Below are 16,192 nucleotides of genomic sequence, written 5' to 3'. Positions count from 1 at the left end.
TTTTGCGATAAACAATTGCTGATTGCATCTGAAACATACATAATCATACACACACATACACACACGCAAACACGCATACACACAAACACACACACACACACACACACACACACACACACACACATGTATATGTATATATATGTGTGTGTGTGTGTCTGTGTATGCAAACTTTAAGTGAGTTAAAATATATTTGTAATATATTTTAAATTCTAAAGGCAAATTCACTGTAGAGAAAAATTCTCTCTTATGGTAAAAAGATGTAAAAATACCATATCTGTCCAGTGCTGCCCCCTATCGGATTCCCAGAGGCATCTCTCGCTCTTTAGCCGGCCGTTATCAGTATATATATATATATATATATATATATATATATATATATATATATATATATATATAATATTAGGGACAAAATCCAAAATTACAGGTAAAAAACTCAATTAAAATCAATTTATAAAAAATTAAAATTAAATTGAGCCTTATAGATAAAGTATATATAAAATATATAGTTTTAGGGAAAATAACCAAATTTCAAGAACTCATCGATGAAAATCCAAAAATAAAATGTAGACATAAACTACTTTATCTATATAAAAACTTTAGCTAATGATTTTTCATTTATTTTGTTTATATGGGTATGTGTATATACATGTATATGCATATATATGAGTGTGTGTGTTTTAGTCTATATGCGTTAGTATGTATGTATATTTTTAGGTGTATGTATATATGTTTACGTATGTATTTATATAGGTTTAAGTGTATATATATGTGTTGTTTTTTTATATATGTTTGTGTATATTGAGTGTATATTTGTATTTACATGTATGTATAAAGATATATATTAGTGAGTATAGATGTATATTTATATATATTGTGCGTGTGAGTGAGTGCGTGAGTGTAGTTTTGTTTTAGAATATACCTTATTTATATATTTATTTGAGTGAATTTTTATTTCTGTGTATATTTTATATATTTTTTATATATATATAGTTATGAGTATTTTTGTGTATATGTATATGTATATTTATATATGTACTTATGTAAATGTGTATGTATATGTATATATATGGGTATAAGTATATATGTGAGTGTGTGTAATTTGTCTATATAAATTAGTAGGTATATATATATATAAGTATATATATATATATATTTATGTATATATAGGTATATATGTATATGTATATATGTATATGTATATGCATGTTTTTTCTGTGTATATATGTGTATTTTTATATGTATGTATATATGTCTGTATATGTGTATCTATATAATATGTATATTTGAGAGCATGGGAGGGTGAGTGTGTATTTATATATATTCTTTATTTATTATATGTGTGTATGAGTGTATTTGTTTTTATATGTATGTTTTGGTAGGTACATGTGTGTATGTGTAGATATATATTTATGTATATATATATATATATATATATGGTAGTGTGTATGTTTTGGTCTATATGTGTTATATATATTTATATATATGTGTGTATTTATATATATATGTGTATGTATGTTTTTATTTATGTATATGCTTTTATTAGTGTTTATGTGTATATATGTGTGTATGTTGTGTGTATATACGTATATTATTTTGTATATTCGTATGTATATATGTTTATATGTTTTATATATAAGTATGTATATTTGTATATGTGTGTAAGTGTATATATATATATATATGTATGTTTTTTATATATATATATATATATATATATATATATATATATATATATATATATATATATATATATATATATATATATATATATATATATGTATATATATATATGTATGTATGTATTAGAGTGTGTGTTGGGGTATCTATTTAATTATTCTAGTAGCTATTTTTTGTTTTTATTGGTAGGTTAATATTTTAGTAAGTTTAAGGTTTTATATTACAATGACACTACGATTTTGATAAGACTAAATCAATAGTAGTATTTTAGTTTATTTCATAATATTATTTAATTTACGACTATTAGTATTATTATTTATTTATTATATATTAGAATTTAATATTTATTAATATGTTTTATAAGATAACTATAGTTTTTTGTTCTTTTTATGTTGTTAGTTATATAAATTTTAAATTTTTCATTCATTTATTTAAGTATTATTATTTCATTCATGCTTTCGTGTTCTATTCTCTATTTTAACGTTCTATTTTAACGTAGTATTTTCGCGCGAACTCTTGCTCAAAACGCTATAGCTATTAGATAACGTCTTAGTTTTCAGTTTGAATTACGGAAAAATTTGGATGATAAGTACTGTTTTCACTTTGCTAAAGATTTTCTACTATTTGAAAATAATATGTATTCTTGTTTTTATACTATTCATTTGGTTCTTTATAGATTATTTTTAATAGATAACTTATTTAACACTAAATTATTTAGAAGTTATAGTTTCATTTCAACATAATATTAGAACTTCGATTTGAATAGTGTTGGTATATTTTCGATTATTTTTGATTAATAATATTTGATTAATTATTAATCTTTATAGTTTATAATATCGTTAAAGTTTTTTTAAATCAAAACTTTGTATATATATATAAAGTTTAATCTTTTATTCTTAATAATTTTTTCTTTCCTAATTTTTTCATTCATAATTTTTCCATTCATAATTTTTTCATTCATATTTTTTATTATTACGTTTGTAGAAATAAATAATCTTGTATTTTTCTATTATTCAATTGATCTTTAATTATAATTAAATAAACGCCTTTAGCTTTAAATAGTATAGCTTTAACTATTACACCGGTTAAATATGTACTAATTTTATCTTCATTATTATTTTAAACTTAAACTTCGTTCAACTTGTATTTAAAACAATGATAATTTAAAACAATGATAATTTATGTAAGATGTTTTTTGTATATAATATACATGTTATTATAATGGATGAAGGGATGATTATTGAATGGTTATTATTTTGATATTATGATATTTTTAAAATAATTTTTCTATCTTTATATAATAAGTATTTCATATTAATTCATTCGGTACTTATTGTTGGTTGAGATATATATCTAATTACTGTTCTACTTACGATCTGACGAGTGGCTATATTTTTGAATAGAATTTATTTTCGATAATTTCAATTGATTTTAATCGATTTAAATTTCTTTTCTATTTGAAAATTGGTTATGAAACACGTGTAATCTTTTTATTATATTTATCTTATGATATTTAATTTACTTTATATTATACTCATTTATTGTGCTTTTAATTATTAATTTTTCTATATGTGATAGTGGATTTTCATCGATGAGTTCTTGAAATTTGGTTATTTTCCCTAAAACTATATATTTTATATATATATATATATATATATATATATATATATATATATATATATATATATATATATATATATATATATATATATAGTGAGAATTTACAAAAAAAAAGACGAAGACGGGTGTGTAAACAACAAAGAGATGTATTAGTTTAATGCTCGGGAAGTGAGAAAGTCTTTTACGTTTCGAGCCTATGCTCTTCGACAGAAAGAAACACAGAAATAAACAGGGAGAGAAAATAGAAAATAGAAATGTGTGTGTGTGTGTGTGTGTAATTGTTGTGCCTAAAAAATAAGTGCATTTAATACGAAAGTAGGAGCACTCCGTCGGTTATGATGACGAGGATCCCAGCTGATACGATCAACGGAACAGCTTGCTCGTGAAATTAACGTGCAAGTGGCTGAGCAATCTACAGACGCCCATAACGGAGCTTCAGCGTGACACAGAGTGTGACAAGGCTGATTCTTTGAAATACAGGTACTACTCATTTTTGCCAGCTGAGTGAACTGGAGCAACGTGAAATAAAGTGTCTCGCTCAAGGGCACAACGCGTCGCCGGGAATTGAACACACGACCTTACAATCGTGAGTCGAATGCCATAACCACTAAGCCACGTGCCTTCACTACAAATACATATATAAATAAAATGAATAGGTAAAATAAAATATGCACGATGGAAAAGAGTTCGTGCTTCAACAAGCAAATTCTGTGGAGGACCCATCAGAGTTCGGTCGTGTCAGAGACTTAGGGGTAATTGTTGACCACAACCTCAACTGGACTGCCTACAACAATATCACTGCGGCTGGCGGTGTAAGTTTTTTTAATCCTGATAACTTTTCCGTTCAGTAGCTCAGATGTCATTGTCCTAATATTCTCTGCAATTGTATATCTGAAGCATTGTTATTCCCTAAATTCTCTTTGTACCAAACAAAATTTTATGAAACGTGAAAGACTCTACTAGAAACCCCACAACAATAAAATACATGACAAGCCTTGATTACGAGGGTTGTTTCAAAGCACATATACACTAACTTTTCCAAAGCCACCAAGAACTCTGTATCATATGTACAGTGAGGAAAATATGTTACCAGAGTTTTTCAAGTGACCGCTCAAGGTTAGATGCTAGAATCAGCTGCTCTCTTCCAAAATCGTACTCACAGCACAAAAATCATGAATATAGCTTTCAAATTATCCCAATCCACTCAATGTAAAATAGAACAGATTGAGCCCCTATTATTGTAAAATTGAAAAGCTGTTTCATTTTCATTATCTTGTTGTATTCAGAGTAATTTCTTAAGTGAACATATATTTCGAACAGACGATGTGTTTATCCTAGATTTATAACATAGATTATTCAACTGCTATGCTTCTTAAAAATTCAAATCTTTAATTTTTCAGACAAGGCTTGAAATGAGCCAGCCTAACCCATGCTATATCAAAGGAATATTATTCCTGGATTTACCAAATATTACGAGTTCTGAATTGGAACTTGCTGCAGATAGTCTCATATTATCTTACACCTATAATTTTACTTTAACCATGACAAAGGGTCAAAGGAAGTCGTCTGCTTCTGTTCAAATAGTTACTGTTCCAGACCCACCACCTCAAGTAAGTGTCTTTTTTAGCTTTATTATAACCTCTTTTCTATTATAATTTACTGTAGTATATTATTTATATATTTTCATTAGAACCATATTTTTTCAGTAAAATCTTACTCGTAAAATTTCCCCATGCAGTCTACGTGTTTATAAACGAGAAATGAACGGCTAAGATAAACATATCGGGTGCATTGTTATCACATTTAAAAAATATCTAAGCACCATAGAAGAGCAGAAATGGCGAAGCGTCGGACTAAATACCTCACAGATTATTCCATTCCATTTTTTTTTTATATTCCACTCTGTAGTAATGATAATGAAATCAAAAACAGGCTGTGTTATCATTGGTTCTATCATGGCATGTAAACACATAGCCAAATACCAGTCATCAAAGCTGTGAAATGTGGATGACGGATCACAATTATAATGTCTTCTGCTGTTTAGTTACCCACCTCCCTTTATGCTGTCATCTGGAATCCTGTCGAGTACAACTTGTCTTACTAAATATAGCAGCCAAATCTCCAAGAAATCACATAATTTCTATTTAAAAAATAAAGGACGGATGCATTAAGTAGCTTGACCCTAAATGCGTACTATCTGAAAAAATACAGGATGGTCATTGCTTAAAAGTCTTTCGTCACATATCTGGTCAATAAGGGATGACGTGGGACAAAGCAATAACAATAACAATTTCTATGTAATTTAAACTCAGAACATAAAATGAGTTTGATTGAAGATTGTAAAATTATTTATTTGTCTCTGCTGTATCGTGTCTGTTGATTATCCACCAAATAATAATGTGTTGAATGAGTCCCTACACATAGTCACTCAAGCTACTAGACATAGCACCCAAGCCTTTCTGAAAACATATTACATCTTACCTTCTTGAAAAATAGGGAAGTCATACAGACACAGAGTTGAAAGTTGTCTTAAGTACACTTTTTCTTTAATTCATTTGTTGGATTCAAATGTTAAACTGAGGCCATACTGGGGCACCACTTTCAAGGTGCTGGTCGATCGTATTGGCCCCCAAGACATAAAGGGATACAATATGAAAAACAATGCCTGATTTCAAACGAGTCTGAACACACACACACATACATATATATATATATATGAACGGTTGATAAATCGTACTTAGAACTAATTAGCTTTAAGATAGAGAGAGCTCAATATAGTTTATATATATATGTGTGTGTGTGCATACATATATATATATATATATATATATATATATATATATATATATATATATATATATATATATATATATATATATGTATATATATATATATGTGTGTGTGTGTGTGTGTGTACATATATATATATACACATATATATGCATGTGTGTATGCATAAACACATAGACACACACACACATATGTGCACGGCTGTCTGTGCAGTTCCGTCAACCGAATTCTACTCACAAGCCGCTGGCCATTTCGTGATTATAGGCAAAGATACTTGCCCAAGGTGCAGCAAACCTATTAACCATACATCATGCCTGCGGGATGGCCATGCCCGTATTGCATATGTAATACAGTTTTTCTCAGCGTCATAGTTGACATGGAGGTAAACATGAAGACCATAGACAGTTATGTCAAATGAAAAGTCGTCATTTTTCTTTTAAACACTTTTTTTTATATCTCCTTCACAGGTATTGTTTGAACCTGCACCAACTAAAGTTTTAACAAGTCATTCCTTAAAACTAACAGTCTATATCACCTCAACAACCAATTTCTCTATTGAGTGGCGCGTAGACAATTCCAATCTTTCAGGTAAATTACAATGATTTCTTACAAATCTATGGGGATAAGTTAAATATGATTTAGTTACTTCTAAGTACTTCTCAAGACTACTAAAGTAATAAGATGAAGAGAAAATCGAAACTGACTCATGAATTTATTTCTTAAGTGTCTATTACAGTCGCTTGAACTATTCTGTTTTATGTTCGGCAAGTACAGCAACAGGTATACTTTGCTGATGAGGTTGTAATAACATCGGAACATATCTAGAGTTGTATCCCATATTTGCAGGAAAAATGACAACTATATTCGTTTCAAACAAGGCCAACAAGTTCGGGTGAGGAAGCAACTCTATTACATCGATCCCAATGCTCAACTAGTCCTTATTTTAACGACTACGAAAGGATGAAGGCAAAGTCGATCTTGGTGGGGTTTTTTTCTGCCTCACATTTATTTCTAGTGAGCTTTATAATGCTCCTTGCATTAAATATCCTAACCCAACGAGATCTTGATTAAAGTTAATTTAGATGTGAAATTATCTTTTTCGATTTCTCAGCGAGAATAAACAAAACTCTTTTCTACTCTAGGCACAAGGTCCGAAATTTTGGGGGAAAGGGCCAGCTGATTAAGTACGCAACTGGTACTTAATTTATCGACCCCGAAAGAATGAAAGGCAAAATCGACCTCGGCGGAATTTGAACTCAGAACGTAAAGACAGGAGAAATACGCCCGGCGTGCTAACGTTTCTTATTTCTTTATTGCCCACAAGGGGCTAAACATAGGGGGGACAAACAAGGAGTAAGTCGATTACATCGACCCCAGTGTGCAACTGGTACTTAATTTACCGACCCCGAAAGGATGAAAAGCAAAGTCGACCTCGGTGGAATTTGAACTCAGAACGTAATGGCAGACGAAATACCGATAAACATTTCGCCCGCGCGCTAACGTTTCTGCCAGCTCGCCGCTTAAGAGAATAAACAATATTGTCTTGTTCTTTGGTCATAGTGATGTTAGACAGTAGCTATATTCCTAGAGCTTTAAACTGAACAGAAATTATATTTAACTCAGCCAATAAAGACTATGAATACTATATTTCTTTTTCAGACTAAATTAAAAAGCACAATGATATCAGCTAAAGTTTACCTCGGTGGAATTTGAATCTAGGAAGGCGGCGAGCTGGCAGAAACGTTAGAACGCTGGGCGAAATGCTTAGCGGTATTTCGTCTGTTTATACGTTCTGAGTTCAAATTACGCCGAGGTTGACTTTGCCTTTTATCCTTTCGGGGTCGATAAATTAAGTATCCCCCTCCCCTCCCCTTGTGCCTAGAGTAGAAAAGGAATTTGAATCTAGGACCAAACATTACAAATCTAAGATATTCACGTTGCATACAATAAATTTGTCGTCAAATCGACGCCTGAAAAGAAACTTAAGGACTTGAAATCAAGCGCGAGTAAAGATACATGAATATAACGTTTAGCAGTGTGCAAGGGAGTCTCTGGGCTGAACCTGCAAGAAATAGCAGCCTAATTTCATTTAAATTACACCCTACCATATAAAGGAAATAACACATTGGACTGTGTTGTCCGACATGTCTTTTACGTGTCTATTACAGTCACTTTAACTATTCTGTTTTATCTTCGGCAAGTACGGCAACAGGTATACTTTGCTGATGGTATGGTAATAACATCGAAACATATTTCCTAAAAGAGGAAATGGTCATGATTGGGATGATTTTGATATGTCTGGTTGATCAGAGCTGACATCAACTCAAATAGCTGTTATTGGCACTCCGTCGCTTACGACGTCGAGGGTTCCAGTTGATTCGAACAACGGAACAGCCTGCTCATGAAATCAACATGCAAGTGGCTGAGCACTCTACAGACACGTGTACCCTTAACGTAGTTCTCGGGGATATTCAGCGTGACACAGTGTGACAAGGCTGACTCTTTGAATTACAGGCACAACAGAAACAGGAAGTAAGATTGAGAGAAAGTTGTGGTGAAAGAGTACAGCAGGGTTCGCCACCATCCCCTGCCGGAGCCTCGTGGAGCTTTAGGTGCTTTCGCTCAACAAACACTCACAACGCCCGGTCTGGGAATCGAGACCGCGATCCTATGACCGTGAGTCCGCTGCCCTAACCACTGGGCCATTGCGCCTCCACTACTCAAATAGCAACCACAGTTATAACAACAATAAAAACAGCTACATGTGACATCTCCTAACAAATGAGGATTAAATAATAGTTTGAAACGCATTGATTTGATAAACTATAACTGAGATTAACAGAGCTAAGACATCTTTTCAGCAGCATTAATAATAATGGAATAACGGAACCTGCTAGAAATAGCAGCCAAATAAATTTCCTTCATATCACAACTGAGATTAGTTTCCTCTGGAATGCCTATGACCATAGACCAGCTCGATCATGACTGGCCTAGGGTTAAATAACAACACATGTAAGAAATTTAAACCTTTTTGTCTTTATTTTGCAGATTATGGTTATTTCGACATAAATAATCCTGACAATTTTGTTGAGAGAACTCCCAAAACTGAAGTGAGGCAGAATTATTTCTTCAGTTACATTATTATCAAATCAAGTGAGTTGTTTTCTGTTTCTTCCTCTTATTCCTCTTCGTCATCATCGTCATCATCATCATCATCTTCTCTACTCCATACCTTTCCTTCTCTTCTTCTCATCTCCCTCTCTCTCCTCCATTCTTCACAAAGCAGCCCCTCTGACCCAAAGCAGCTAAGAGTTCGACTTTTCATCCCCAGTTTCTTCCTTTCAAACAACAATAACTTGCTGCCATATCCAACAACGCCTACTCTAACACGGGTGACCCTTACCCTTTGTTCCTTCCTAACATTATTCAGCCATACATTATCCGTTTGCAGCCTAGACACCAGGGCCGGCTTTAAGGTTGCTGGCATACCAGGCAAGCTGAACTTCGGCATGTACAAGCTGACGGTCGTGGAAGTTGCTTTGTCTTTGTTACGCCCTCCTTGGCGCCCACCTAGCACAAGGCGCCCCGAGAGACTGCCCGATTTGCCGGTACCTTGAGCCAGCCGTGCTTGACACTACACGCCAAACACACCGACTCCATGACCGGAGGCCTTGAAAATATCCTTCAACGGGGATATGTCGATCTTGTCTGTTTCACTAGCAAGAACACACGAACCCTACTCAAAGAAGTAAAGTAAGCCACACTCCACTTAATCATTAGCGACACTCAGCTAGAGCTGTCCACATAAACGCAATTATGTTCACATTCTTACAGTTTAATAACTCATAAGTGTTGGCCCACACAACATCTGATCCCTTACTTACAGGTATAGAGTTTCTATTCTTTCATTGACGATTTATTCTGAGTTTCCCTTTTCTTTCTTCTGGATAAAATAAGCAACAGTAAAGCCACAGTCAAAATACTTGAAAGCCAAATGATAGAAATCTATCTATAAGAAAATAGATGCGATGGCTGCTTTAAACATACTGCTGTATGTACGCCCTGTATGATTGTCGACAGTAGTACAGTAGTGCACTGTACTACTTTTCGAATCATGGCTGTAACTTAAAAAGGGCGATAAAGCAAGCGTTAAGCAAAATTATGTAATTATTAAAAAAAAAACCGTAGTGATGAGTGAAATGTCATTATCGTAATGGTTTATTAATTCTGGTAGAGGGACAATCTCGAACTTTAATTAGTTAAGTAATTAAAAATAGTGTTATGGAGAGTGAAGACGATCTACGGCTATACGGGAATAACTTTGAGAATATTTCGCTGTTACTAAACTTCATTAGCTAAATATAGTCTAACCTGTATTGCCAGATCTAAGAATGATAAAAGAAGATAAAAGATTTTAGTGCATATACACTGAATGTACAAGAAGGACATGAAGAGCATACGTAGGGACGCTTGCTGCATGAAAAACACATACTAAAGTTGGCATTGACATATTTCAAGAAATTTTAGAAACACTAAATGATCTCCAGTTCTTGCCTCGCATTCCGTGAATAAAACACACAAATATTGTGTCCCAACAAACCATTAATAATGTGGTACATTTGTTAGCATGCGCGTGCGCACAGTCACACACACACACACACATACAATAATAATAACTATTCCTCTTGTAGATGTGTTGCAGGCTGGCATGAAGTACAAAATATCCGTTATTGCAAGTAGTAGTGCATCTAGCGTTCCTGGAATGGGTGCAATCGAATTTAAGGTGCCGGCCGGTGTAACGTCTTGTCTCCTGCAAGTACCAATGCAGTACAAATATCTTGAATCGGTGAGTAGAACAAATCTAATTTCAGAACAGCTGAAATTATAAAACCGTCCTTTTACATTCCAAGTTCGAATCTCGCCAGTCCAATTTTTTCAATTTTCATTTAAGGTCCGTATAATCAGCTGTTCCTTCTCACAAAATTTATGGTCTCGTGTTCATATTAAATAATATTGTTACTGGGGTGGGGATGGGGTGGGCTTAATATGTCTCTCTGTTTAAGATTATCATCTGACTCTGGCATTTCTTCAGTGAAGTCTTCCTCTTTTGTAAGCAATTGGACCATTCTCTGTAATGCGAATAACTTGATATCTTGATAAGCTGCTCAACACAACACCTTTCCTTGCGTAGGTAGAAGTTGTTAACCAGCGAACATCCCACTGCCAGGTAGGAACCCATCGCTAAGAGTAATGTCACAGCCAGCCCACAAAGGAGCCTTTACACTTGCGGTTACCATTTTGGAGTCTGAGGAATCCTGAGGTCCACAAAAGGAGTACTCGGGGTCCATGAGCTGCGTTGAAAATTTTAAACGTCTGCAGTGCAAAATATGTGTCCATGAATTAGCTCTACTATAAAAAACATCAGAACACTTCCTCATGGACTGCATTGGTTGCACGTAACCTGATGAGTTATCCTTTCTAAAAGTAATTTATGAACATCGAATATAATTACTCAGTAACATAATTATTCATTTGTTTCAATTAAGAGATGAAACTAGGAAAAAACAAGTTTAGAAAATTTTTTAAATATCACAACGAGAGATATTCAACAACAGTACTTTGGAGTAAAGATTGTTTGCCAACATAACATGGCAATCCTGGTTTAGGACGAATGTTGCTGTAATTTAGCCCCTCCAAAGTACTGTTGCTGAATATCTCTCGTTGTGAGATTTAAAAATAATAATTTTCTAATTTATAGATCAGTGACTAGTTGTCACTTTAAAAACTATATATTTCGAACGGGAATTTGGCAGCGCCACCTCTAGCCGAACAATTATTCTGTGCTGATGAAGGGAAATAACCCGGAAATCGCGATGCACAGATATTGTTTTGAGCTGAGTGGGGGTGCTAGATTCTCTTGTTCGAAAATATAAGGACACAGGTCGTGTCGTATAACCAGCTGGAGACGATGTCTTCTGGAGCTAAATTACAGCAACATTCGTCCTAAACCAGGACTGCCATGTTATGTTGGCAAGCAATATTTACTCCAAAAACAAGTTTGTTGTTAATTGTCAAAATCAGGTTACTGAGTCGACAGACTTTCAAAATCCTGGGGTCTGTGGGAAAGTTAATTTAGATAAGAGGAATTCTTGGTAGTGAACATGTTGGAAATCAATGAAGCACAGCCGCTCCACTTGCTAAGCTAGAAATAGCTACCAAATATCCCCCAGATGATACCCTGCCGCATTATATAAGGATAGAACATATTCAACAACGTAATCAAAAAGCCTTGTGGTATTTCATTACAACCCTTTATGCTTGTACTTTAGGTCAAATGTCACCGAAATCATACAAAGGCATCCCAGTCATGACCATTTCATCTTTTCTAAGCCTAAATTATCTGTGTTCTTCTCTTACTTATGACAGTAGGAAATAGTAGGGATGAAATTGTTGGGCGGCCGCAGAGAAGCTTGAAGATCTCGTATTTTACACTGAGCGAAATGAAAGATGTGACGTTCATATTTTTCCAAGTGGAATTGAAAACAAGAGTAAAAAGGATTAGATACAATGGGAGATTGAAATCGTGATGCTGTATTCACTTGATATGAACTTCTATCATGATCTACATCCCTTCTCATCATTAAGAGTGACATTACGCTTTGTTGTGTGACGAAAGCAACCCAGAAGAGACCACTCCTCTCTAAGTGCATGCAAGAGAAATAAGTAAAATGACTCAACCAGGCACGGAGACTGCATTCCATATTCAGCCTATTGTGAGTTTACTGCCACAGTACCAAGCCTGCACCTTACATTGATTTCCACTGGCGTTCACCGACGTCACCTACATTCACTTCTATGAATTATAAATAATGAATGTTTAACATCGTTGTAAATGTTTTGCTTTAAAAAGCAAAAGCAATACATTGAACCTGTCCAGTTCAAAGTTGATTAATTTTTAAAGAAAATCACTAAGTGCAACTCACCTGCTATTCATCTCACTTTGGAGCAAACTGATATATCACTAACACCCTTATTATTTAATGGCTTGGACTGAAGGAAAAAGGATGTTCCCAGGAATTAGTAAACCTTTCAAGAACAGGTGAGCAGTTAGTTTCTTTTGAACAGTTGCTAAGATATAAGCGATGAGATTTCAGAGGGTTCAAGATCTGAGAAGGGATTTCAAGAAGCGTTTAGAACAAAGACTGTGTTGGGGACACAATATGAGTAGCGGGAGGAGGAGGCACGAATAAAGAATTTCTAAATGGAGATGGCAGAATTCACTGTAGTGGAAAAAGACAAAGATCGAAGACAGATCTGTTGACCAGAAGTTAGGAGGAATTGGTACCAGGGATTCCATGCCAATCAGTTAGGTTTCCTTTTTTATGCTGCCAAAGATATCTATGGTTGAAGCGTGGTTGGAATTCCAGTATCCTCATGCCAAATGTGTCAACACTAACCCGTTGCGTGTCTCGGTGGAGCTTTGTAAAGGTTAACAGTTGCTGGAAGACGTATTATCTGCTCCTACAGATAAGGACCAACTGAGGATGTACGATCAGCAGGAGAAAGGGTTTATAACAGAGAGAATTTATAACAAACCTTGCAGTTTTAGTTGTTTGTCATCCCGATTATTACATTTTCATAAAATAGCAAAGACCTTACAGACCGGAAAATGGTCGGTCTCCACCAGTTGAATAATACATGAGTCGTATACTGTTACAAACCAGTAACAATCCTAATCTACATAGCTATGCATGGCCTACAAAGAAATTTGCTTCCCAACCACATGGTTCCGTGTTCAATCTCACTACTTGGGCAAAGGTCACCTTGAGAAAAAGTCTTCTACTATAGCTTCGGTCCGACGAAAGCTATATGAGTGCATTTGGTGGACGGAAAGAAACCCGTCGTGTGTGTTTGATTATGTGTTTGTTCGCTACTACTGCTTGACAACCCGGGTTGGTATGTTTATGTTCCCGTAACTTAGCAGTTCAACAAAAGATATCAATAGAATAGATACCAGGCTTTAAAAAATAAATACTGGTGTCGATTCATTCGACTGAAAATTCATCAAGGCGATGCCCCAGCATGGCCGCAGTCTAATGACTAAAATTAGTAAAACTTAAGCGTTCCGCTAGCTTGGAGTGGTCACGTACAAATGTTTCTATTGACCTACAGAAAATGAAATTAACCGTTTCCATTGAGCTCTTCCCTGAAAAATAAAAGAGTTAACTGATCTACAGAAAGGCGGCGAGCTGGCAGAAACGTTAGCACGCCGGGCGAAATGCTTAGCGGTATTTCGTCTGCCGCTACGTTCTGAGTTCAAATTCCGCCGAGGTCGACTTTGCCTTTCATCCTTTCGGGGTCGATAAATTAAGTAAATTTAAGTAAATTAACTGGGGTCGATGTAATCGACTTAATCCCTTTGTCTGTCCTTGTTTGTCCCCTCTATGTTTAGCCTCTTGTGGGCAATAAAGAGATAAGAATTGTCAGTTGTCAATGACCCATTTGCGATTCTTTGATTTGGAACTAAATTAAGAAATAGACTTTATACGTTGTCTGGTTTATGAAGAACGCCTTAGCCTTGGGTGCCTTTAGCAGAAACCACTTTGTCGCCAGCACTGAAGCCAAGTCATTGACAACTTCTTTTATCTTTTACTCGTTTCAATCATTAGATTGTGGCAATACTGGAGCACCACCCTGAAGAAATTTTAGTCAATAATCTGACCCCACTATTTATTATTATTTTAAACCTAGCAGACTCTTTTGCTGATCTGTTAATTCACGAGGACTTAAACACACCAACACCGGTTATCAAGCGAGGGTGAAGGGGAACAAACACAGACACACACAGATATACACAAAGATATATATATATATATATATATATATATATATATATATATATATATATATATATATATATATGGACGACGTTTACCAAATCCTCTAGCAAAGCTTTGGTCAGCTCTCTCTCTCTGCTACAGTAGAAAATGACCAAGGTGCTACCCAGTGGCACCTGAGGGTTTCGTCCCTTTCGCACATTAATCTCAGAGGCCCTGTAAATAACCATAGGGGTTGCTTTCCCACCTTTCAATCATGCCATTAAAAGACTTTTTAAAAAATACTCTTCACAGTGCTCAGTGAAGGGGCGTGGCCTAATGGTTAGGATGTTGTAAGAACGACCACAAGATTGAGGTTTCTATTCCCGCACTGGACGGTGCGTTGTCTTCGAGCAAAATCCTTCATTTTACATTACCCCAGACCACTCAGTTGTAAATGTGTAACCCTGCAACGGACTGGCATCTTGCTCACTTGTAATCCCATGGAAACTGGTAACACTTGTGATAGTGATGTTCAAGGGTTGTTGATGGCGATGATGTTGAAGTTGATGATGATGATGATGTTGAAGCTGATGATGATGATCATGATGACAATGATCTGGTAAGTGCCTGTTTATTAACTTTTACAGAAAAGGAAGTTCTTTGTACAATTCAAATTTGAGATGCATATGGTTTAAATTAACGAGATTTCATTAGAATTTTTCTGTTTTATTTTTGCTTTCGTAGATCAAAATATCGGTGAGTGAATGCGAAACTGATAGCAATGCCTATCCTTTCCAATATCAGTTCTTCTCCAACGCTCCTGATGGACAAAAAACACATCTTAATGTCCGGAGTACACAACCAAGTGTGACCGTATCTGGACCACGGACAGCCGGTAAAGATACGATGAAGTTTTCTGTGGAGGTTAGTTTGTTGTTGTTGTTGTTGTTGTTGTTGCTGTTTTGGTTTTCTCTCCTCTCTTCTTTCTAGTTGACAATATTGAAAATAAATCCTAGACATTATACATACAAAAGCTACGCTTGAGCTCATATTCAACTTTGTCTTCAAATACTCCACCAGCTTCCTTTTGTTGTTCAAATGTAGGGCTTTTCTCGGCGTCATTTACACATTAATTTCTATGCTTTTAGATAGATAGATAGATAGATAGATAGATAGATAGATAGATAGATAGATAGATAGATAGATAGATGGACGGACGGACGGACGGGCATACATACATACATATTTACATACATACATTCATATATATATATATATATATATAT

General features: G+C 34.6%; 1 protein-coding gene across 1 annotated transcript in view; it reads left to right on the top strand.

Moving 5' to 3' along the window:
- LOC106872793 (uncharacterized) overlaps nt 1–16,192 on the top strand; it is a 124,023-nt gene that overhangs the window by 69,164 nt on the left and 38,667 nt on the right. Inside the window, exons 16-20 of the mRNA XM_089355658.1 lie at nt 4,698–4,907; nt 6,555–6,675; nt 9,136–9,240; nt 10,779–10,933; nt 15,651–15,830. Coding sequence (XP_089211784.1) covers nt 4,698–4,907; nt 6,555–6,675; nt 9,136–9,240; nt 10,779–10,933; nt 15,651–15,830 — 771 coding nt within the window. The remainder of the gene's footprint in view (nt 1–4,697; nt 4,908–6,554; nt 6,676–9,135; nt 9,241–10,778; nt 10,934–15,650; nt 15,831–16,192) is intronic.

The sequence above is a fragment of the Octopus bimaculoides genome, chromosome 7 (genome assembly GCF_046866305.1).
Source record: "Octopus bimaculoides isolate indiv1 chromosome 7, ASM4686630v1, whole genome shotgun sequence".
NCBI classification, from domain to species: Eukaryota; Metazoa; Mollusca; class Cephalopoda; order Octopoda; family Octopodidae; genus Octopus; species Octopus bimaculoides.
Note: the sequence above shows the minus strand (reverse complement) of the source record. Positions and strands in the feature narration are given on the sequence as shown.